The sequence below is a fragment of the Cricetulus griseus genome, chromosome 7 (genome assembly GCF_003668045.3).
Source record: "Cricetulus griseus strain 17A/GY chromosome 7, alternate assembly CriGri-PICRH-1.0, whole genome shotgun sequence".
In the NCBI taxonomy this organism is placed as follows: domain Eukaryota; kingdom Metazoa; phylum Chordata; class Mammalia; order Rodentia; family Cricetidae; genus Cricetulus; species Cricetulus griseus.
The window spans coordinates 68,275,752-68,300,082 of NC_048600.1; the positions used below are offsets into that span (position 1 = coordinate 68,275,752).

A 24,331-nucleotide genomic window follows, 5' to 3' on the forward strand; every position below is an offset into this window, starting at 1 on the left:
TATAAATGTACTTTCCAAAGAGCAGACTCGCTGAAGGACCTCTGATTGTATGTCTTGGAATCACCATGCTGAGAAACGGTGCCAGCCGCCTGGTGGGTGAATTACTGTCGCTGGGACATTGGCAGGTTTTGCAAGACCTCCCCACAGGGGTTCAGACACCAGGCCTGCCAAGGCCCCTTTGGGGTTCAGTTGAGGAGGGCCTACCTTGTTTCCTTTACATACTAAGCATATTACAAAAATATGTAGACTTTTTAAGTCTAGTAGAATTTCTTGTAGAAAGATCAGGAAAACAAACATAAAAAGAAAAATAAAATTACTTCACCAAGATACAGTTAGGGTATGATTCTTTTTTTATATGTATATATACATCATTTTTTTCCTTTCAGAAACAGAACATACAATATGAATTATTGAGGGCTGGCCTTTGCCAGTCTGCTTTGATCATTCCATATTGGTGGCCATAGAGTGTTTATTATTACGTAGTCTATATTAACCTGCTGTATGAAGTGTAAACTCTTCAGTTGTAGTTTTTCATCTGAACAAATCTGTGATGAATACTTCATTGGGAGCTTGCTATAGGACAGACATTGTTCTAAATTCTGATGTGTGTCTCATAAAACTCAACAGTGTTTATATTTGGTGCTGTGTTTTCATAAAAAGGAATTTGACCATGACTGCCTCCTGTATTGTTCTTCATGGATTTCTGAGGGAAGGCTTTTGGCAGCACTGGCCCTGGGCAGACACATGTATTCCCACTCCCACTTTCTCTGTCCGGTGTGAGTGCTGGGTGCAGCTATGAGACAGGGGTTGGCATTCCCCACATTGTATAGGGAATTCTTCTTAAGTGTTCTGTTCTTTTTTTTATTTTTTAAAGATTTTATTTATTTATTTATTTATTTATTATGTATACAACAGTCTGCTTCCATATATATATATGTATATATATACATATATATGCACACCACCAGTAGAGGGCGCAAGATCTCATTACGGATGGTTGTGAGCCACCATGTGGTTGCTGGGAATTGAACTCAGGACCTCTGGAAGAGCAGCCGGCGCTCTTAACCTCTGAGCCATCTCTCCAGCCCCGGCATTCCCCACATTGTAGAGTGTGGTTGCACTTGGATGAGTGTCTTCTCCCCACCTGACCTTAGTTGGGTGACCTTCTATACAAAGCCTTTTGAGTTCAGGGATCTTGGGGTCAGAAGAAATGAGCAGATGCCCCTGCTTAGAATGTTAGTATTGGTGTGGCAGCCTGAGAGCTGCTTGCCTTGGGGCACCTAGTTCTCTGGTCTTCCCAGCCAGTAAAGGACTTTGAAGGCTCTTGATAAGTCGCTTCCTAAAGCCCATGTGTGACTATCTGAGGCTGTGTCTCCAGGCTGGGATCTGTGGATGGGCTCATATAAGCCAGGCAGCACATTCCAGAGAAATGACGACTGGCATTCAAGTCATAGAGAGACCTGGCTGCTTTCTCCCGATTGCTGTGAGGGATGAGCCATGGGTGGTATTTGAAAGGAATGAAAAGGCTTCCCTGTTTCCTGAGTGTGCTGCCTGATTTCTGACTAGGCATACACTGGAACTGGCCACTCAGCTGGAGATGCACAGAGCCCCCATTTTTTCCAGCTCTGGACTGGTCTCCTGCATGCTCTCTTATCATCCCCACTCGGAGGGGCAGTTGGCTGGCCGCCACGTCAGAGATCCTCCTGACTCTGAGATTTTCCTACATAGTTTTGGGTATTTGTGTTTCATTTATTTTCTTTGCTTTCTTTTAGTAAATTTCCATCTGAGCTATTTCAGAGACTTGGCTGAGTTGGAACAAGGAGAGGAGGGATGGGCAGAACAAGGGTTCAGCAGGGTGCTGTCTTTTCAGCACGTTCTGGGCTATGTGGTTAGATGGGGAGACATGTCTGAAGCCTCCACAGTGTACTTAGGCCAACTGCCAGTGAAGCTTGCCGTGTAGGTTGCTGCTGTGTTCCTCAGAACTATTTGTAGCAGATGAGAAGACAGTGCCTGGCCTCTTACCCATGTCAGCAGCTCAGCCCCAATGTTTTGGCTGTGTGTGACTGATTCACCTTTGTATCCTGAGAGTCTAGCTTGGTGCCTGGAATCTCTGGGTTGTAAGTAAATACTTGTGAATGAGTGGCCAGGGAAGGTGTCTGTCTAGGTCCCCACTATGGGAAGAACTGTGTGTATTCAGAAGTGCTACTCTGTGGCAGGTGTAGACTGACGGTGGGTTTTCCTCTTCTTCTGCTGAACATATTCTATGTACTCAACTTGGGTTGGTCCCCTGGGCCATGTTGTTTCAGTTCTCTTTGTCATTGTCTGTTTTGTACTGTCACTTTCTCATGGACAGGATCCAGGTCCTTGAATTCTTCACCTCTGTTGATATGTGACAACAGGACTCTTGTCTGTCTGGGCAATCCTCAGTTCAAGTACAAAGGGAGGTCCCGCCTGAGGCCCATTTTCACATTTTGGATGGCATGGCCTCCATCACTGGTTTGGGGAGAGTGGACCCTGCAGAGTTGCTTCTCCCCCTACGATATCCAGATGATCTTGATGTCCTGGGAACCAATTGTCTGAATGGACCCTCCTAACATGTGACTCTTGACACTAATCTGGCATGTGTATTAGAAAGTAAGGCAGGCAGGCAGGAAGCCGGGCATACACACTTGTAATCTTAACAATCGGAAGGCTGAGGCAGGAAGGTTGTGAGTTCTAGGCCATCTTGTTATCCATAGTGAGACCTTGTCTCTAAAAAGGAAAACAAAATAAAACAAAACCCAGGCAGGTTTTTGAGCGCACATCCTTGGTTCCGTATTGTGGCCCTTCCTCTGGGTGATCTTGAATACCTTGTTTAGTGACATATTTGAGGGTGTGTATAGGTATGTGCACAGCATGTATGGATGTGTCTTCTCACTTAAATTTTCCCCACCCCAGTACAAGGTCTTTTCTATGTAGCCCAGGTGGCCTTGAACTTTGTCCCTCCTACCCAGTCTCTTGAGTGCTGAGTTTACAGGTATGTCTCACCATGTCCAACGGAAGGTCCTCTTTCCACTGTGTTCATCTGATGACTGTTCCCTGGATGCCTTGCAGATACTGCCCTTTCCGATCATGAAGCTCCAGGTATTGGTGATGCTGATGTCCTGGTTTGGTGTCCTGAGCTGGGTGCAGGCAGAATTCTTCACCTCTATTGGTATGTGGCAACGGAAGTCTAGTTTACCTAAGCAGCCTTCAGCTAAGTGCAAGGCTGAACTGCCTGAGGCTCATTCAGAGTTCAGTGACTGGTTTTGGCCAGTCCAGGGAGAATGGCCCTTACAAAGTTTCTCCTCCCTCTTGCCACCGAGAGATCCTGATGAACACATATCTTGGGAGGCAGCTTTCTGAACTGAGCCCTCCTCCCCAGGAGTACAGACTGCAATAAGCTTTCAGGTCTCTCTTGTTCCTCAGCAAGAGGGTGGTCTAAGCAAGTGGACACTCTCTGTTCCAAGGACCAGATTCTCTCCTTCTCAACTGCAAGTTCAGAGCTGATTTCCATTTGATGAGCCCTATGACAGGATCAGCCAGGTGACAATGGGAGAATGAGAGTTAGAACTTGTCCTTCTGTAGTCCCCAGTGCACTTGTACTTTGCCCAGGCATCCTCTTAACACCTCAGCGTCTATCTTCCTGAAGTTGGGGGTCATGACCATGTGAGTGACTAGGTACCTTTACCAGTCCGTGTGATTCCCAGTGTACTGACATGCACTTGGCTGGAGGTATTCACTTCTGTTTAGGTATTTGAGGCAGGCCATTCCTCGTCCATTTCTCACTGGCTCTTGCTTCTCTCCTGTAGGGCACATGACTGACCTGATTTATGCAGAGAAGGACCTCGTTCAGTCTCTGAAGGAGTACATCCTTGCGGAGGAAGCCAAGCTCTCCAAGATTAAGAGGTGCCCAGTGTCCTAAGACCTCGTACTAAGTCATCCCTACTGTTCCCCTTCCCCAGCCTGTCCAAGTATCTGTAAGAAGAAGTTATTGAGAGGTGACCTGGGGGAGCTGACCTGCAGTAAACTTGTGCTGGTCCTCCAGAGTTGCTGAGTATATGCGTTAAGAAGCTACCATCTTTTTTCTTTCTACTTAACACATTTTAATTTACATTGGAGTTCCCAGCTCTTACCTAGATTAAGGGCTAGAAGTATCTAGGAGGTTACTAAATTCATGTTTTCTTATCTCTTGATGAAAGAGCTCTGGACCTCACCAGGGAAATTACCAGCTTGTATGGGTGGGTGTGGTAGTCTTTTCCCCACCTTTGGTTCTGCAGCTGGGCCAGCAAGATGGAAGCTCTAACCAGCAAGTCATCGGCTGACCCTGAGGGTTACCTGGCTCATCCTGTGAATGCCTATAAGCTGGTGAAGCGGTTGAACACAGACTGGCCTGCACTGGGTGACCTTGTCCTGCAGGACTCAGCTGCAGGTGAGGGGCAGTGAGCGGGGATCAGCTGTGTCTATGTGCCTATCTGCGTCTGCCAGGAGCTGTCCTTGTTGTAACAATCACTTCCTGTTCTTTCGTAATGTTTCCTGGTAATGACATTTTCTAATTATACTTCATTAATACATCTTTTTGTGGCAAACTTCAGGAAAACAAAATGCATCACAGAAACCATGATGGAGCCAGGTGTTGGTGGCGCACGCCTTTAGTCCCAGCACTCGGGAGGCAGAGGCAGGAGGATCTCTGTGAGTTCGAGGCCAGCCTGGTCTACAGAGTGAGAGCCGGGATAGGCTCCAAAGCCACACAGAAAAACCCTGTCTCAAAAAAACCAAACCAAACCAAACCAAACCAAACAAAACAAAAACCATGATCTTTAATCCAAATGCTCTAATCCCAGGACTTGGGAGGCAGAGATAGGCAGATCTATGTGACTTTGAGGCCAGCCGATCTACAGAGTTCTAGGACTCGCCAAGGCTACACAGAGAAACCCTGTCTGGAAAAACAAAAACAGAAACAAAAAAAAAATCAAACAAACAAACAAACAAAAAAGAGCATTGGCTGCTCTTACAGGAGAACCAAGACCAAGTTTGGTCCCCAACATCTGCATGGTGGCTCACAACAATCTGTATTTACAGTCCCAGGTAATCTGACACCCTCTTCTGACCTCTGCAGGCATCAGGCTTGCATACAAACATACACAACATACATGCAGACACATACATGAATACAAATACATGCATGCAGGCAAAATATTCATACACATAAAATAAACTTTAAAAAATATCTAAGAAACCCTATAATCTTGGGCTGGTGAGATGGCTCAGTGGGTAAAGGCCTTACCATGCAAATGTGAGGACTGAAGTTTGGATCCCCAGAAGCTGTGGAAAGCCAGGCAAGAGTGTATGATATCATCCCAGCACTTGGGAGGCAAGTGATTTCCCAGGGCAAGCTAAACTAACTGATCAGTGAGCTCTGGGTTCAATGGAAAGATCTTGCCAAAGTGAGTTATTAGAGGGTGATTGAAGAAGGCACACGGCCTCCATACACATCCACATCCATACATGTGCACCTACCCACATGAGATCATGCATACACACACATTTACAAACACTGCACATACATACACACACCAAAAAGAATTAATCTGCTTATGTGTGAGTCAAGCCAGCCGAGTGCTGGAGCTGAGGCAAGCTGGGGAATAGAGACTTCATCTGAATTCTTTCCTACATGTACCTTTTACAACAAAGCACGTTTGTGTGGGTTCAACATAAATGTGTTCCCCAGCTTCTGCAGATGCCACTAAGTGTGCCTGTGCCGTGGTTGTAATGGCTGGATAGTCATCTGTCACAGTGATACTCTCTAAGCCTGGTCATGTCACTGTGCCTGGGCTGTTTCCAAATTTTCAGCCCTCTTTTACATCATTTTGGTGCCTGCCTCCGATTAGTTTTCTAGGTTAAATTCCTAGAAATGGTATTTACAGGGCAGAACACAGATTTCTTAAAGGCTCTTTCTGGAGTAGTGCCTTCTGTGAGTGAACACGTTCCTGGTATCTAGAGGAGAGAATCGTGGTAATGGAAGGGTGGGCTGGAGGTGGGCCACGGGATTCCCAGCCTCAGGCTGGGGCCTCTGAGCTGGGAGTGCTGATTAACTTCAGACTAGCCGTCTCTCTGGCTGAGCCTGGTTACAGCCACGTGACCAGCTGGGGTTGGGCTTGGCTGGGGGCTGGGTAGTCTCAGGGGAGGGTTGGTGAGCTCAACCCTGCTGGAGCTGTGCCCATGAGCTCACTGCCTCCAGAAGCCACTGCCTTTCCCAGAGGCGCCCCCCCCTTCCTGGGCTGGGCCTGCTGCTAGAACAACTCAGAACAGGCTGTTCCTCCTGCTTGCTGGGGAGGTAGGCGAGGAAGCTTGTGCAGATTCAGATGGTCTGCTGTCTGATCTTGTTGTCTTCCCCCACCATCAATATCTGGAAGCTATGGTTACATGGGAGGTGATGGGACAGGCCCAGAGAACAATCATTTGTATTGATGCTGGATGCTGGATACTTGCCCCTGAAATAAGGGGGGGCCCTGGCAGTACAGTGTGGCTATTTCTAGGGGGCTTACCTTCTTTTTCGTGGGTGCTAACATCTTCAAAGTTCCTGATCATATAGCTGTGAAGAAGATGCCTCAAGAAGGGCAACTTTTTGAGCCCTGTACCCTGGCTTGTTGTGATAAGAGGATGTGATATCGGGTACAACTACTCTTGGACAGGGGCCAGGGATGGAGTGTGTTGAACTTCCCCTCCCAGTCCTCAGTTAGTTCTTAGGCAGATTCAAAGGCCTGAATCATTAGCATGGTAAAGCCTGGAGTCCTGGAATATCAGGAGTTGGGACTAGGCCTTAAGGCCCTGGAAAAACCACCTGGGGCCACTTCAGTGGTCAAATCTGTCTAAACTCTTGGCTATGGCCTTGGTACCCCAAGTTCACCCTGACTACTAGACTAAGTGTTGAACTGTGTCTTTCAGTTCCAAATGAACAGCACTGGCAGGGCTAAGAAAGAGGTTCTATCGAGGAGCCCCCAGGGAGGACTTCCTGAAGAAGGAGAATGCTTTATTGTTGTCACTGCTATTATTTTGGTGCTGGCTCCTGAATGCATGGCAGGCAGGTGTTCCATCACTGAGCCTACAGCCTGCCAACAGCCTTTGAGGGAAGGGACAAGGACATCCCATTAGCCAGAGACCATCTAGTGACTGCCTCTGATCCCCAGTAGAATTCTATCCCCTGGATCAAAAGTGACCTGTCTTCTCACTGTCATTGGGAAGGTTTTGTCGCCAACCTCTCGGTGCAGCGGCAGTTTTTCCCCACTGATGAGGATGAGTCTGGAGCCGCCAGAGCGCTGATGAGACTTCAGGACACCTACAAACTGGACCCAGACACAATTTCCAGAGGGGAACTTCCAGGTAATGCACCTTCGTTTACTTGCGCCCCTTCAGTGTCTGGACTGGTCAGAATGACTTAGGTGCAACTCACTCTTGGTGTTGGCAGTGATCCTTTGGGGTTCCCATTGTATGTCCATCTCCCATTCGTCAACCCCTACCTCAATGTCTTGATTCAGATATCAGCCAAGACCTCTTCTCTAGTGTGGTAGAGAGTTGAGGCTGTCGCTCAGGAATCTCCCTCAGCATCCCACTTCCCTAAAATCGCCCATCTGCTGGCAGACCTGCTTCCATCCCTGTGCCTCTCACTGCTCTCTGTCCAAGGCTGGTCTGTAGCCTACTGCTTCTGTCCTACGCCGCCCCTAGTTATTCTCTGCCCCTTTTCATTCTGTCCTTACCTCTCTTTGAGTTCATATATAGTCCCACCTGTCCCCCCATTTCTTGTTCATGTCCCCTTTCCCTGTGCTCTCTCTCTTCCTCTCCTCCCTGTCCCTCTCCTCCTCTGACTCATATGAAGGCTTGAAGGCTCTGTGGCTCATCATACTTCTCTAGATCCAATGCTCTTTTGAGTCCATTTCTTCTTTCCTGCCGAGGCTGCTGGGTAGTGATTCATTTTCTCTGCCTCTCTCCCTGCTTCTCACATACTCCTGAACCCACAGTGCCTTTGTCCCACTGTGATCCTGTTTTTCAAAGTCACCAGGAGCACAGGGCCAATAAAGCCAGCAGGTAGATTGCAGTAGATCTGACACAAATTGTTTCTTTCTGTCTGATGTCCTGGATTCTGGGGTGCTGATCTCTGCTTTTTCTCTTTTCACGTGCCTGGACATTTATTCCTCTGTTTTTGATTTTTTTTTTTAATTAGCCTTTTCCCTGCTTACTCCCTGGTGCTAGTGATTATAAGATTTACTGGGTTTAGGGGGTTATTTGAGACCAATAAACCCAAGGATTCAGTTTTATATTATAAGGTTATAATATAAGGCTCATTATAATTTAAATACCACCTCACTTTTTGGGAGCCTATGGGAGACGCAGCAGAGAGACCCAGGTGATGTAGGAACTGTCTTCCTTCTCAGATGTCCTGTAACTGGCTACCCAAGGCCCAGGATCTTAATGTGGAAGACTCTGCTGAGCTGACATTGGGGGAGGGTTCTCTTTATTCCTGCTTCAGTCAGGTGTTGAACCAAACCCAACCATGAGACTAGACTGAGAAGGTAATCCTGGGAAGCTCCTCACCCTGCAGCTGTGAGGCGTGGTTGATGGGGAAAGGGAGCTGTATACTGACAGTGTCCTTCCGCAGTTAACAGGCCCTTGAGTGTCCTGAATGGGGCCAGAGGGCAAGGAGAGTTACTCTCCAGACTTGATGCACTGTTCACTCTGAGCCCCTTCCGCAGGTGAGCCCCACTGTTTTCATCACTTGATGTATTGTCCTATATGGATGACATACAGACCTGTGTTCCTTGTCAAGACCTGTCTTCTGGACCTCCAATCAGGATAGGCCAGTACCTGTAGACACCTGTACTTGGACATTCCACAGATTGCACAAACTTCATTTGTGCCAAATTGAAATTCCCATCTGGTTTTGAACTGTTTGCCCTCTGTCTTTACCTTTAGCAAAAAGCACCTCTGCCCACTGGCAGCCTAAGCCATAAGTTGATGGATTCTATATCTCTAATGACCTCTGACCTTTTTTCATATCTCCAACTCACTTAGGATAATTTTCTGTGTGCTCCTCAGCACACTTTTATCCATTTGAGTTCAATGCTTAGCTTTCAGAAGTGACTCCAAAGTCTCTCCGTAGGTGGTCTTTGAGGTCCCACTGCCTCTGTAGGACACTGTTCCTGGCCTCCATATTATTCCTAGCATTTCCATCTCTCAGCTTTAGCACCTGTACCGTTTTGGGCTCCTCCCTGTCTGATAGCACTTCAGCACTCAGCCCAGCTGTCACTGTTCATGGAGCAGACACTTGAGTTTCCTTCTCAGGAGGATGCTGAATTCTGGAAATCATTCTTCGCATTCTTGGCATTCATAAGACATGTTGATTGTAGCTACTGGTCTCTAACATCCTGAGGCAACATCTTCATATATCATCATATTGGATTTTTGGCACCAGTCCTTTAAAACTGATGCTGGTGTTTCTGTTTACATAGATTTGGGTAGATATTATATCTATTTAGATAGGGGACTTAGTCTGAGGCTGGGTAACTTATCCAGAGTCACACCAACTGGTAGGTATGCAGCAAGATTCACACAGACCTGTCTCAGTCCAGAACTGGAGCACAGCTTGCTTCTCTGTGTTACACAGCCTTTTGTGATAGGTTCCTGGGTCCAGAGAGTCAGTGGAGATCCATGGAGACTTGTGGAGAAAGGGAAGGTCCCGTAAGCCCCCTAATGCTAGGCCTGCCTGTGACTCCATCTTATGTTTACTCTCCTGACATTTTATTCCATGTTGTCAGATTCTGGGACACCAGGACGAAAAGAACCCGATCTCTGCCACAGCTGCCATCCTGCAGCAGGGTGTACTCCTGGGAAGAGGCCCGTTGTGGATCTTAGGCGAAGAGAGTGATGCTCAAGCAGTTCTAGCATGCCATCCACGCCTGATAGCTGTTAATAGGGAGACAATGGCTGCAGGAAGGTCCTAGCCCTCTTTCTATGGGATCTGCCTTCTCATTATTCGCTGAGGAACACACAGTCTTTGCCCTCCCAAACCTGTCTTAAGCTCCACGTCTCCCTAAAGCTGCTGCTGTTCCTCAGGTTGAAACCATCTTCATGGTCACTTTCCACAGCAGATGTCCCATTAGGCATGAGGCCTGCTGAGCGAATGCTGCAACATCCCTGCTGAGTTACAGCCTTGGTTCTTTGTCTCCATTGGTAGCTGTCACCTGTTCCACTATCTGTCTCTTCTTCCTCTTAGCCCTCTCGTGTCACTCCATCTGTGTTCCCTTGAGGTCTAACCTCGAACCTTCTCTGTCCTTTCCTTTTTCCAACTCTTCCTGCCTTCGTCCATGGCTTTCATGTCACCTGAATTCTGTTCTTAAATTCATCCAATTTTTCTGCTCTTCAGACTTCCATGGCCAGCTGTCCTCCACACATCTTCTCTTCTGACCCACAGGACCTATACCCGCTGGCCTCAGGGCTGTGTCTTGGTGTGATTCCTGGTCCCCCTGTCACAAAGCCCCTTCCTACTTGAGAGGAGTCTGAGGCTTAGAGATTATTGACTATGAACTCTAACCTAAGCTAAACCAGCCTGATTATACTCACTGTATTGATGGTGTTTCACGGTGTGTGGCATGCAGTCTGGGTGGGATTTTGCTTGGATAATGCCCCTCTTTCAGTGACCCAGGTTTTCTCCAAAGTGAGCATCTCCCTTCTTAACCCAGTGGCATTTCAGAGCCTTACTGTTGCTTTTCCTGTTACAGGAACAAAGTACCAGGCCATGCTGAGTGTGGATGACTGCTTTGGCATGGGCCGCTCAGCCTACAATGAAGGAGATTATTATCATACTGTGCTGTGGATGGAGCAGGTGCTGAAACAGCTCGATGCTGGGGAAGAGGCCACCATAACAAAATCCCTGGTGCTGGACTACCTGAGCTATGCTGTCTTCCAACTGGGAGACCTGCACCGTGCTGTGGAGCTCACCCGCCGCCTGCTCTCTCTTGGTAAGAAGGTTAGGGGCTGGAGCTAGTAAGGGAACTTGACCCTTCTAGCCACACTGCTTGGTCATCTCTTGGAACTAAATCAGTTTGATTGTCACTGACTAGTTCCTTACCTGCAGTCTTGAGGTTAGACCATATGCCAGGTGCTGATGGGTATTCAAAGGCCTGTGACATCTTGTGTGTGTGTGTGTGTGTGTGTGTGTGTGTGTGTGTGTGTGTGTGTTGCTCATGCATGTGCATAGGCTTGTGTGTGCAAGTGCCTGTGCACATGTGAGCACACTCTGTCACTTTTAAAAATAAGGACCTAATGTTGTGGTGTTTGTACCATTATGCAGGGTAGACCCTTCACTGTGTAAAATATAGATTGAGAAGCAAGCTGTCCTTCTGGATTGCTGCAGTGACAGTAATTCTAGCAATTAGTGGCCTGAGGTCTAAAGTAGGACTTAGCATGCCATTTGTCCCCTGCATGTCCTGTGATGTGGGACAGAACAAGGCCCGAAGTATTGTATCTTTAAAGCCTGTTCATTATACCTTTTACTAATACATGGGCACATTGTCTGGAACATCACAGAGCAGCGAAGACTTGACTTTGCCACTGCTATCCAGGGGCCCTGAATGGAAGGCCAGCTAGCATTTGAACATTGCACAAGACCAATGTGGGTAGAGGGTTTTGTAGGATCTGTCATGTGAGTTAGTAAGAGCCTTGGACAGGGAGTCAGGATACTCCAACTCTTGTGTGTTGTTTCATCTTAAGTCACTGGGCATCTTTGAGCTTCAGTTCTGTTATCTGGGGAATGACATAGAAATCCTGCCGTGGCTGTTGCTTCAGGTACTGTGTTGTCCACCAGAGCCGTGACTCTTCTATTTTTAAATAAAAGTTTATTACATTTATTTATTTATTTGTTGTGTGTATGAATGTGCAACTGCCACAATGTACATATGGTCAGGGGCCAACTCTAGGGAGTCAATTCTCTCCTTTTACACCATGTGGATCCTGGGTATTGAACTCAGGTTGTCAGGCTTGGGCAGTAAACATCTTTGCCTGCTGAGCCATCTGGCCTGCTTTGTACCTCTTATTTATTTATTTATTTATATTTATTTATTTATTTATTTATTACCAGTATCTCAGCTTGTCTTCCATCTGTAGCCAGTGTGTGATATGGTCACCAGACCTGGCTGCACTCTGGGGAATGGCTTTAAACAGCTACAGCCATTCACAAGGAAGAGGCAGAACTCTGGGAGACCTCCTGGAGTTCCTACAAGCTCTGTGTTCTATCTAACCCCTAGTCACTAGCTGAATGTGCTCCGCTTTAATGACACATCTCCTCATCACTTGACAAGATGAAAGATCCTCTGTTGGCTTTTCAGCTCTGGCGGATGCACCCTGGTTAGGTGCTGCAGCCAGCAGAGCATAGCATACCAATAGGCTGCTGGGAGAGGAACGGCTCACAGAACAGTTTCTGTAAATGACCTAACAGATGTTTGTGGTTTCCTTGCCCTCACTTTTCGCTTTTTCTAGACCCAAGCCATGAACGAGCTGGCGGGAATCTGCGGTACTTTGAGCGACTGTTAGAGGAAGAAAGAGAAAAATCCTTGTTCAATCAGACAGAAGCTGGACTAGCGACCCAGGAAAACGTGTATGAGAGGCCCGTGGACTACCTCCCTGAGAGGGATGTGTATGAGAGCCTGTGCCGTGGGGAGGGCGTCAAACTGGTGAGAGCTGGGGAGGGGCAGGTGGCCAGGCTGGGGATCTGAGTGCTGGCTCTGGGTGGGCAGCATGGGAAGTTCTGCTGTCTATTCTTCTTTTTTTTTTTTTTTCTCAGCGTCTGCTGAGGCTGGTGTGTATGTGTGTGGGGGAGAGGGGGGCTGTTCTCTGATGCATAGGACAGGAGATTGTCTCCATGGATGCTCCAGGGAGAATTGCTGTCCCCTAGGGCATTGCTGTACTCCCCATTCACCCCAGTGTGCCTACCTATCATTTGACTCATTAGTTTGAGGGAAATGATGGGAATAGATATGCATTAGGTCCCTGGGAAGTCATGGTGTAAATGACAAAAAAGACCCAGTGGTAAAAAAAGGCAACACTTGCAGGGGTTTGGTGTCTGTGTCCCTGGCTTTTGAGAGCCCTGGTTCCACTGATCCTCACAGCTCAGTATGAGGGAGGCGCTCACCTTTCCTGTGCTCCCGATTGGCTTCTGATTGCTCTCCGTCTAGAAAGGCTTCTCCCCATCGGCTTCAGGCCGATTCAGATCTCTATGAGCAGGGTCAGGAAGTGCCTCTGTCACAGAAATTGTGGAGAGAAGGGGAGCTGCATGGTTTGTGTGAGGTCAATTCCTACTCTGGTTTTCTTCTGTGGTGAAGCTGAGGACAGCCTTGGCCGTGGAGGGTGAAACCAGTGTGTGCAGACAGCTGGGCTGGAGCTGAGGGTAAGAACTCACTCTGCTCTGTGCTCCCTAGACCCCCCAGAGGCAGAAGAAGCTTTTCTGTAGGTACCATCATGGTAACAGGGTGCCACAGCTCCTCATCGCCCCCTTCAAAGAGGAAGATGAGTGGGACAGCCCGCACATTGTCAGATACTATGATGTGATGTCGGATGAAGAAATTGAGAGGATCAAGGAAATCGCGAAGCCCAAAGTAGGTGTCTCTGGTTTTGCTGGGGCACTGAATGGGGTGGGGTGCAGTTCCTCCTGCTGCCTCTGTGGGGCAGGTTGACTGTGCACCAATTCAGGCTCACCAATAGCTAGTGTGAGTTGGGCTCATATGCTGTGGACTTGGGCTGACATTGTTGGTTTGTGATCTAATAGAGAAGAAAAAGTAGGGAACAGGCATGATGCAGGTCATGTTGAGAGCAGGGCATCTCAGTGGCAAATGCCATTTCACCAGGTTGAAGGGCTTGTGCATAGATCTTTTAGGAAATGCATAGTCCTGGAAAAGTGGAATCCGTGGAGCTTCTGATCAGGACTGCAGTGAGGGGTGGGGGCTGCAGTGAGGGTGGGGGCTGGGGGCTGCAAGGGGTGGGGGCTGCAGTGAGGGGTGGGGGCTGCAGTGAGGGGTGGGGGCTGCAGTGAGGGGTGAGGGCTGCAGTGCGATGATAAAGACTGCAGTGAACTGTTTGACTTGGAGGAGGGTGTACATCTGTGCAATTCCTTATAATCTTTACTTATTCATGTTTAAAATTTCAGTTCAAATACATTTCTTACTAAGCTTATCCCTCATTTTTTTTCTTTGTAAATTTTCTTCTTGTGAGTATTTTAACTTGTTGCATTAGTGAATGTTAGTTCACTATTATATGCTAAATTTTTGGATAGCATTTCTTTTTTATATTGGGTCTTATGTAGTTCAGGCTGTCTTCAAACTTTTTATATATGTATATATCTAAGGATAACCTTCTGCCTCCACTTCCCAGGAGCTAGAATTACAGCTGTAAAATATCATTCCTGGTTTATGCAGTGCAGCCAATCAAACCCAGGGCCTCGTATGTGCTAGCCCAGCATTCTTTTAGCTAAACCATGTTTCTAGCCTAGTATGCGGAACTATTGACTTTTGAAATATATCTCCCAGTGGTAACCAGTGTTTACTGAGCTTGCTGTGGCAGGACCTGCCTCCCGTGTTGTATGTGTGTGAACTGTTGCAGACTCATTCCACCTTCATTTCCCCTTGAGGAAGCTCGCCTGTGTAGGGCAGAGGCAGTGGTAAAAGTTACTCCTTCTGGACTTTTTTGGCTAATGTTCTTGGGTTATCTTGACAGAACTGTCATCTGTAAGCCAGTGAAATGTCTTATCCTTCCTAATAGTTATATACTCCTTTGCCTTGACCATCTTATTGAGATGCCTGGAACTTCTAGAACATTTTAGCAGTGGATCTCCTTGTCTTGTTTCAGAATATCGTGGAAATCTAACTGCTATTTGCTGTTACATAGGCCATCGACTGTTGGTTTTGTATATATGTCATGTTGATACAATTATTCTTTGATTTCTGGCCTATAAATGATTTGGTCCCATTTGATCTCTTTTGAAGAGAACTGTGGGCTGCCGTTGCCCTAGTTTTCTCCTGTCACAGGTGATTGGGAGGGAGGAATTAGCTGGCTCTTCTGTTGCTTTGTTTGTAGTAGAATCAAAGTGACTAAGGTGTTCAGGAGCTTCTGCTCATGGAAGCTAAGATAGGCTCCTGTCATGGCTCTGGAGCTCACCTTGGAACAGACTTGGTTTGAAGATTTAGTACACATGAGGAGACAGGGTCTGTTGCTGGTATCACGGATGTGCCCAGGGTCAATCTAGGCAATGTGTATAGAACACTGTAACCAGGACCCTTCATTTCACTTCCTTGGTCAGATCCAAAATCTTCCAGAGAACTGGTTATTTTCCTGGTTATTTCCTCTAGCAGAGAGAGGCACCAACAAGCCCAAATCTCCTGAGAGATTCCTTAGTCCTGCCTTAGCCCGGAACATTGAACATTTTTCTGTGTGCACGTGTATCCATGAGTGGCAGGGATGGGGAAGGTGGCTGGCGTTTTTGAACTGGTTTTTGAACAGGAGCCATGTGACAAGCCATACACATTGGCCATCATGAGCTGACCTCTCCTTTCCAGAGGCCAGGCCAGACAGATGCTATTCTGGCTTTGAAGTGGGGCCAGTGAGCTTAGCTTGGCTTGTGGGGAATGCCTGGCAGCTGTCTGTGAGTCCCCAGCCTGCTTTCAAAATAGCTCCGTCTGTCCCCAGGGCAGAGCACAGCTGCCCAAAGTCTTTTTTTTTGGGCACCAGGCCAATTCTGAGACTCAGATGTTTGCAAAGTCCAGTGGCAGTGGCTGTCATCAGGCAGGGATGGCCATCCACTAGTCTAATAGGACCTGGGAAACCATCTTTCTTGGGTATGCTGGCTGCCATATTCATATTAGAGTGTTATGAGGCAAAGTGATCAGATGGGTTGGTTTACTTCCTGACCAGACTTCTGGTATGGTTCCTCTTCTCCATCCCTCTGTCACCTCATATCCAGGTCACTGTCATCTCTTGTCCTGATCCTTGTTCCAACTTACTGTTAGTCTTCGTCCCATTCTGGTCTCTCCATAAGGTGGCACAATAGTCCTTACATTGTGTTGTGAATGCCCCTCTCTTGCATACAGCCTTCCCCATTTCAGGTTGACCATAAGATGGCAGCAGACCCTGGTCTTTGCTTTCCTCCAGCCTCTTCTCATCTCAGTACATCATGTAGCCTCAATCTGTAGCCGGTGCCCTTTCATCCCTGGGCCGCTGCACCAGTGCTGTTTGCCTGCTTCTGTACTGTACAGAGAACCCTAACCTGGACCAGCAGGTTGCTCTTCAGTGGCAGGATCCTGGGGAGGAAGGATCAAAGGTAAAGAAGACAGAATAGGTGGGCTCAGGAAGTCTCAAATAAGTGATGTCTCATGCCAAGCAAGCTTATTAAGCATCTTCTGTACTGCTTCCAGGGGAGACATGAGACAGTGCCACTGAAAAGCTATCGTACAATGGGATGAAGTCAGCAGAAGCTTATCAAGCAGTGTTGCACAGGGGGAACACAAGGAATCTCAAGTGCAAGGACATCAGAGAGGAGCTCAGAGCCTTGGGACTGATAACCACAGTTTGGTTCTGAGGACCCAAAGATGCAGCTCCTACAGGTCTTTGTCCTAGGCCATTGCTGTATCTGCTAAGGATCAGACAAGGAACTACATTCCTTTTCTATATAACAGGGTCTTAGAGAAAGCCCAGTCAGCCCAGTTCTCAACAGTACCCAAATTGCTGAAACCTTTTGGCTATGGTCTCACAGGATATTAAGCTCACCCATGCTTAATTACTTGGCTGGTTTTCTACTATCTCCGCTTGACCAAGTTATATGAAGGCAGGGGTCGTGTCTGGGTCACCCAGCATGGCACCTGGTTCACAGTAGGCACCAATCAGATAGTTATTGGGACAGTCAGCACTATTCTGATTGGTCCATTTATACTTCTGCCTGAACATGTCCATTCATACCAGGCCCACATCGTGTGAGCTCATTAGGACAGTTGGCACAAGGAAGGCACCTGTACTCTCACTGTGGACAAGTATATCCCTCCTGGCAGTACCATTAAGCCTTTATATGAAGACTGGGGAGATGAGGTGGAGAAAAGTGTGTGTGTGTGTGTGTGTGTGTGTGTGTGTGTGTGTGTGTGTGTGTATGTTTTTACTCATAAGGGACTAATGCATAGCAGTACATGCATATCAGATTCCTATTGTTTTCTCTGTTGACTCTGGGAGGACCCCCAAGGGACTGAAACTGTCTTCCTTGCTGAGCAGTGGGAGCCCAGCAGGGCAAGAGGCACAGCAGACATTGTTTGGATAGCTTCTTGGAAGAAAGATGGGAAAATTTGAGCATGTCAAGAGAAGCCTCAGGTTGAGGCTCAGAGATGGCACAGTCTGAGTGTGGTGGAGTTAAAGCTCAAGCCATGCTCAGGCAGTGTGGCGTGAGCCTGCCAAGAAAGGCCATGTTTGGGGAGACATGTATAGGCCAAGCAGAATTCATAGGTATGACAGTGCTGGCAGCACAGCTGGGTAGCAGCAGGGATGGGTAGTGAGCAAGGAGGGTGGGGCCAGGCCTCACAGCACAGAGGAAGAGCCACTTTCTGCAGCTATTTCCCCACTGATGTGGCTGGCCCATCTGGGTTCCGTGTTCTTTGGGAAAATGCCCAAATACAAAAATGATAACTCTGTCTTCTCTTTCTTTTAGCTCGCAAGAGCCACTGTCCGTGATCCCAAGACAGGTGTCCTCACTGTTGCCAGCTACAGAGTTTCCAAAAGGTGAGCAGAGGTAGCAGTGAGGTGGGGTGGGGAGGGGTGGAGGACAGCCACTCAAGGACAACTCTGGAGCGTCCCAGCAAACATGCAAAAGGGTGCTGATGCAGGCTTATTCTGCTTGCCCCACCTCCTCTCTCCGCAGCATTTACCCCGTGCTCCCCATTAGTGGTGGCCTTGACTGGGAAGGGATCCTAGGACTTAATCTCAGCCTGCCCATTGCCCATGCCTTTCACCTTTGCTCTCTTCTCTGCTCAGCTCCTGGCTAGAGGAGGATGATGACCCTGTTGTGGCCCGAGTCAACCGTCGGATGCAGCATATCACAGGGTTGACAGTGAAGACTGCAGAACTATTGCAGGTAGGCTGGTCCCTGGGGCCAGAGGAGTTGGGTGGGGTTCTGTAGGGCTAGGTGGTCTCCCAAGGTTCCCAGGCTGTCTGAGAAGGCTCACCTACTCCATTAGTTACTCTTCTAATCAGATGATCATCCAAAAGAAGCAAATTGATGGAGGAGAGTTCTGCTTTGGTTCACAGTTTCAGTCCATCATGGCGGGGATGCTTGGCAGCAGGAGCTTGCAACACAGCTTGTTCACATCTTGCTGGATCAGAAACTAGAGGGCTGGGGCTGGCCAGGACCAACAGCAGACAAAAATTAGGCCCACACTCAGTGGCCTAATTATGCTGGCTAGGTCCCAAAGATTCCACCCTCCAAAAACAGTACCACCATCTCCGGAGTGAGTGTGTACTCGCATGAGCCTTGAGTTCACATTCCCACCATCCACACAAAAAGCTGAGTGTGGCTAACCATCTTACTGCCACCCCAGCATTTTGGAGAGCATCCACGGCTTGCTGGGTGACAGCTTAACTCCAGGTTAATTTTCTCAAGGGAATAAGGTAGAACGTGATAGAACAGGACACATAGCACCCTTCTCTGGCCTCTGCACAGGCGTGTGCACACACCACCATACACATATACCACATACACATACTACACACATACAGAGGTTGGGGGTTGTCTTCAGGCCTAGGAGAGTCGGGCTGCTGTGGGGCGTTGCTGCTGGCGAATTCAATGCTGTAATCTCTCACCAGGTCGCAAACTATGGAATGGGAGGGCAGTACGAACCACACTTTGACTTCTCTAGGGTAAGGCCCCAATCACGAGTATTTTTGGAGGGCTGTGTCTGGTTTGAGAAGGTTGGAGCTTCTAGAAGCATTTCAGCTAGCTCCATGTCATCCCTCTTCCATCTACCACCTCGAAAGGGAGAAACTCTGTTGTTGATGAAGCAGAGCCCAGTGGAGCCTGGTTGTTTCCTGTTGATGTGGGGTGTGTTTGACCCACTAATAAGGCAAAAGATCTCTCTAGGGCCCTGTGAAAACTTTTCTGGCCTCATTCCCCCTCCCTGTGTTCTTGCCGGGGTTCCCTTTGTAGCCTTGTCCCATGTTCCTGCTATTCTACAGAAGGCACACTTACCATCCCCTGACTCTTTTGGTCCCAGTCCTTTGGGTGGCGGGTAAGTTAGTTGCAAACTTAGATAAAAGTTGTTGTCTGTTACAGCGACCTTTTGACAGCGGCCTCAAAACGGAGGGGAATAGGTTAGCCACGTTTCTTAACTATGTAAGTACTGGGCTGGGCCCATTCGTTCACTCTCACTTAATTTTATAGAGCGATGAGCAAGATGCTTTCAAGCGTTTAGGGACTGGGAATCGTGTGGCCACATTCCTAAACTACGTGAGTATGATGCGTGCGCCTGATGGGCCCTGCGGAGACCCTGGGGCCAGAGAGCTCCTGTGCATCCCACCCCATCCGGGCTCAGAGCATCAGCTGCTGCATAGTGGTTCCTCAGGGCTCTTCTTGGCTAGAGTATAGAGTTGGCTTTTGTTCCCATCTGTGTGCTTGCCCTTCTCCTACCTCCTAACTCTTTCACACTCCCCACAACATTTTTTTTTTAGCTGTGGTAAAATATACATAATATAAAAATTGCCATTATAACAATTTTCTGTGTGCTTCAGTGATTATTTATTAAATCCATCCCCAATGTGAACCACTTACCATCTGTTCCCATAACTCTTCTCACCTCATAAAATGGAAACTCTATTTATATTGGACATTAATTCCAGAGTCCCTTTCTCACCACTACCCTGCCGAGACCACATAACCTCATCAAAGTGGAGTCCTGGAGTGTCCGTCTGTCCTTCTTGTTGGCTGATTCCCTTAGCCCCTATCTTTAACAAGTGTCTGTTGTGGCGTGTTCTGCTTCCTTTTTGATGGATGCAGGTCTACTCTGAGCTTTGGGAATGAGAGCCACGGTGGGCTCTGACCCAGGGGCAGAATGCGCTTTTAGATTGAAACTGCCTCTATTTCCTCAGAGGCTGGGTAGCCAGCCAGCTTCCCTCCTGATGCCCCCCACCCCCATCCATAGGCTGTCCCTTTACCCTTCCCCACTGTGATAGCCTACTCCAAGGAACCATAGTCAAGGAACTTAGAAACTAAGCTTGTTTTTTTTTTTTCCTCCTTAACTTTTAATTATCCTGGAGACTGCTATGTACATACACTGCTAAATAGGGTCCTATGTGGTCTCCATTGTGACATGGGAGACTCACTTAAAGCATGGGAGAGATTGTTATTTAGTTACCATGGAGACAAACACCGAAGAATTTGCCCAGACATGGGGTTCAGTAAGGCCTCATTTAGGAAATAGCATGTCAGTTGAGACTTGAAAATTAAATGGAAATTTGTGGAACATACTTTGGCAAAGAAGGTGTGTGGGGGCCTGGAAGGGACAAGTTTGGAATGTCAGGAAACAGGCAAAGGTTAGTGTATCTGGAGAGAGAGGCGAGTGAGACTGACTGACTTGGAGAGTCACTGGGTTTGAATGCCAGCACTAGGGAAGACACTGGGTTTATTCATTTTCCTTATCATGAGCCTGCTGAGTGCCCCTTCAGTCAGGCTGGTATGTGTCGTATTGGGAAACGTCTTAGCTATAGATAGTTCTTATTACCCTATAGGCCATTTTTATTATAGCATAGACAAACAAAACACTTCAAATAAGAGTGCAATTTAGTTTCAGAGAAAGCAGGGCAGAGTAGCATTCTGGGAAGGTGGAGGTCGGATTAGAGCAGGTAGAGCCAGAAAAATGGCCACCCAGGGAAGACGGTACTCCTGAGGTTGGAAGCTACAGGGAGCTCCTATCCAGCACTCTGTGCACAGTACAGAGTGCTGACCATAGGGGCCTAGGCAAGGCCCAGGCTGTGGGTGAGAATTCAAGATGGGGTCAAGATAGGCGTTTTCTTCTTTCTTTCTTTTTTTTTTGATATGTATTTATATGTATGAGTGTTTGCCTTCATATGTGTATGCATATATGTTGTAAGTACCATGTGCATGCCTAGTGCCCACAGAGGCCAGAAGAGGGCTTTGATCACCTGGAACTGGAGTTACAGGTGGTTGTAAGGCACTGTGTGAGTGCTGGGAACTGCACCTGGGTTGTGTATAACAGCAAGTGCTCTTAACTGCCAAGCCATCTAGCCTAAGCTAGTCATTTTCTAAATAGACTCAGGTTGTTCCTAGTCAAGGGAAACCTGAATGTAGGTCCCCTGGGGCCTTTAGTTCTCGAACCTCCAGGCATAGAGCCTGTCTTGATGAACAGCACAGATTAAGCTGCATGTGGAAAGTTTTTCTTGGCTGAAGCTGGCCATCGAGCAGAGCCCCCATGCAGGGCTACTCATGCTTGGTGTAGGGTGACCTCCGCACCTTGTCATGTCCTCAAGGCTTTGTTGCTCTGCTGTCCTTGGGGAGAGGGGCCAAGCTCTTTGCCTTATGTTCCCAGATGAGTGATGTAGAAGCTGGAGGTGCCACTGTCTTCCCTGACTTGGGAGCTGCAATTTGGCCCAAGAAGGTAATTGTGCTTCTTCAGAGTCACACATTGAAGCAGGGTTCAGACCTGGTCTATGTCCCCCAGTGCCATTGACTGTTTACTTGACTGTCAATGAGACTGATGTGTCTTAGTTCCTTCCCACCTTTACCCTGGACTGTGGTCCCAACTTGTACCCAGGGAGAAGGAATGGGGAGGGAAGAAGACCCTTCAGGGCAGGTGGGGTTCTGAAGTCCTTCCTTCCGTTTAAGGGATAGGTGCTTTTGAGCCCTGCCCCCCAAACACAGGAAAGGAGGGGCATTTCTGCCCAGGGGTGGATGGTTCTAGATTCTTGGAGCAGGTCCTTGTGACTGAGCTTTAGGATGTGCTCCGACAGCTCATCTCTTTCCCAGGGCACAGCTGTATTCTGGTACAACCTTCTGCGGAGTGGGGAAGGTGACTATCGAACGAGACATGCTGCCTGCCCTGTGCTCGTGGGCTGCAAGTGGGGTGAGTGGCTTAAGGGACAGGGTCGATGGGGCCCTCAGCCTTAGATGCAGAGGTGGAAACAACTGCTAACTGCTGTCTGTTCTGCATTGCAAGAGGTTTTCTTGGCTGCTTATACCACCCAGGCAGACCTACTATAGCTGGTTGTGAACGCTCAGAGATGCCCAGAGAGCCAAGGAAGCACCATAGGTACAGGGTGGCCTTCCAGAGAAGTGGGCTCTGGCAGGGGTTTGAGTGAAGCATAGAGAGAGCTCGGAGTAGAGAGGAGAGAGGGTGTCTGTCTGAGGCAAGCAAGATACTTGTGGCACAACTAGTCTCTTAGGTAACAGGGTCGGGGCACTGGCTGTCCTTGTCACTTGAAGAAGGGGAGGCCTGAGATGAGAATGGAGGCAGGGTGCCTCGCCCTGGAAGTGGCTATGGAGAGCTAGGACTAGAATGTGACACAGGAAGGGATCACATGCATTTATAACCCCTGGAGTTTGGGAGATTAATAGTGATTGGCTCACAGAGAAGGCAAACAAATGTAAACGAGGTAGTTGTTGATCTGGGAAGAGAAAGTATGGGGTAGGTCTAATGTACTAAATGGCGAAAGTGTAGCGTAGCACTTAGTTCCAGCTAAGGTTTATCATTCTGCTTTGTATGCTGTTCATCAAGTCTTCTAAACAGGTTGTTTAGTTAAGTTCAGGTATTAAATTGTATTTTAAAATCTCTGACTTTGGTTTGGGTGTGAAGGTCAGAGTGCAATTTGAAAGAATGTGCTCTCCTTCCACGTTGTGGGTTCTGGGGATTAAAGGGCTCATGATATGAGCCCTGTCATCTGCCCTGCATTACTTTTTTATTCCTTATGAGAGAGTCCATGTTTGGGGAACAGGGTCATGGTGCATGCCTGTGACATGCAGTGCTGGTTTCAGGGCTTCAGCCCGGGTGCCCACAGCACTAAGATTGTGCTTTGCAGCTCATGGGGCCTTTGGCTCATGGCCACGCCCTGCACAGTGCTGACAGGTTCCCCATCCCTCTCCTCTCAGTTTCTACTTGTCACTGCCCCAGCTTCTTGAGGTCCTTCGAATTTACCAGAGTGGCCTCTGCCTTTCAGGACTTTCTCATCCCACTTTCTGCATCCAGCCCACTTGGAGTGAGTGGCAGCCATATGGTATGCCCGCCTTCCTTCCAGGATAACTTCTGTCAGGCTTCCTGTTCTGTGTCAGTACTGCTCCCCTAACATCATGAGATGCCTTTTGGCTCTGTTCCCATGGCAACCTGCATACGCACATCAAATCATTGGTAGACTTTTGTACCATTACCTGCGTGCCCATGTATTTTCAGTGGTGTGTGAGTAGCTGGAGTCTTCCCCCCAGAGCGCAGGGCAGTGGTTGTCATGGAGGAAGCAATTAATTTTGGCTGCTGAATTGATAGATTGGATCATCACATACTTGCTTTCTGTTCACAGTCTCCAATAAGTGGTTCCATGAAAGAGGACAAGAGTTCTTGAGGCCTTGTGGAACGACAGAAGTTGATTGACGTCCTTTTCTGCTCTACCCCTTCCTGGCCCCACAGCCCAAGTCATCTTCAAGTTCAGTGTGACCACAGATTCCTTTGTATGATCCAGCTCCTATCATTGGAGGAGCCAGTGTTTGTCTGAATTTGAGAGAGTATGTCCTGGGCCTAGTCCTGGGTGACCTGGGCCCAGACTCTGGCCAGCCTGTGCCTACTCTGGCTCCAAGGGTAGCATTGGTATGGCTGCTGCAGAACCAGACTGTGTAGCACCTAGTTCGGTGCCTTTGTACCTCAGATGTTTCAGGTGGGAGATGTTTTAGTGAAACCAAAGTTCTGATGCTGTGTTTACAAGTTTGTTATGACATTTCTATTTGTTGTGGGTGGCTTTAAAACATTAAGTAAATAAAATGTCCCTGCCAGAAGCCTTAAAAAGCCTTATTTTGGAGTGTTTTGGGTTTGTTGTTGTATTGTTTCATTTTGGTTGGGGCTGGCTCAATTCGAAATGCCTGCCACACAAACATAGACCTGAATTCTGATTTCCAGCACATAGTTAAAAGCTGGGCCTGAAGTGAATGGCTGGTCTCCACATGCATGTACACACACAAACATGTGCATACATGAAGTCATACACACACAATCCAGGAGCCCTTACCAGTTTCACCATTTTGTATGCA

The 24,331-nt window shown here is 47.9% G+C and overlaps 1 protein-coding gene across 7 annotated transcripts in view; it reads left to right on the forward strand.

Annotated features, from left to right (window-relative positions):
- P4ha2 (prolyl 4-hydroxylase subunit alpha 2) overlaps positions 1 to 24,095 on the forward strand; it is a 44,167-nt gene extending 20,072 nt beyond the window's left edge. For 5 of the 7 annotated variants that reach the window (XM_027427507.2, XM_027427509.2, XM_027427511.2 and 2 more), the window contains 14 exons: positions 3,094 to 3,193; positions 3,831 to 3,927; positions 4,299 to 4,450; positions 7,264 to 7,401; positions 10,794 to 11,033; positions 12,550 to 12,743; positions 13,488 to 13,664; positions 17,747 to 17,817; positions 18,070 to 18,169; positions 18,898 to 18,951; positions 19,472 to 19,537; positions 21,633 to 21,701; positions 22,070 to 22,166; positions 23,611 to 24,095. In XM_027427507.2, the coding sequence (XP_027283308.1) occupies positions 3,094 to 3,193; positions 3,831 to 3,927; positions 4,299 to 4,450; positions 7,264 to 7,401; positions 10,794 to 11,033; positions 12,550 to 12,743; positions 13,488 to 13,664; positions 17,747 to 17,817; positions 18,070 to 18,169; positions 18,898 to 18,951; positions 19,472 to 19,537; positions 21,633 to 21,701; positions 22,070 to 22,166; positions 23,611 to 23,681 (1,626 nt within the window). In that variant the 3' untranslated portion in view covers positions 23,682 to 24,095. Of the gene's footprint in view, positions 1 to 3,093; positions 3,194 to 3,830; positions 3,928 to 4,298; positions 4,451 to 7,263; positions 7,402 to 10,793; positions 11,034 to 12,549; positions 12,744 to 13,487; positions 13,665 to 17,746; positions 17,818 to 18,069; positions 18,170 to 18,897; positions 18,952 to 19,363; positions 19,424 to 19,471; positions 19,538 to 21,632; positions 21,702 to 22,069; positions 22,167 to 23,610 lie in introns of all 7 variants that reach the window. The other 2 variants (XM_027427513.2, XM_027427508.2) reach the window with 2 other exon arrangements.
- Positions 24,096 to 24,331: the final 236 nt, after the last annotated feature.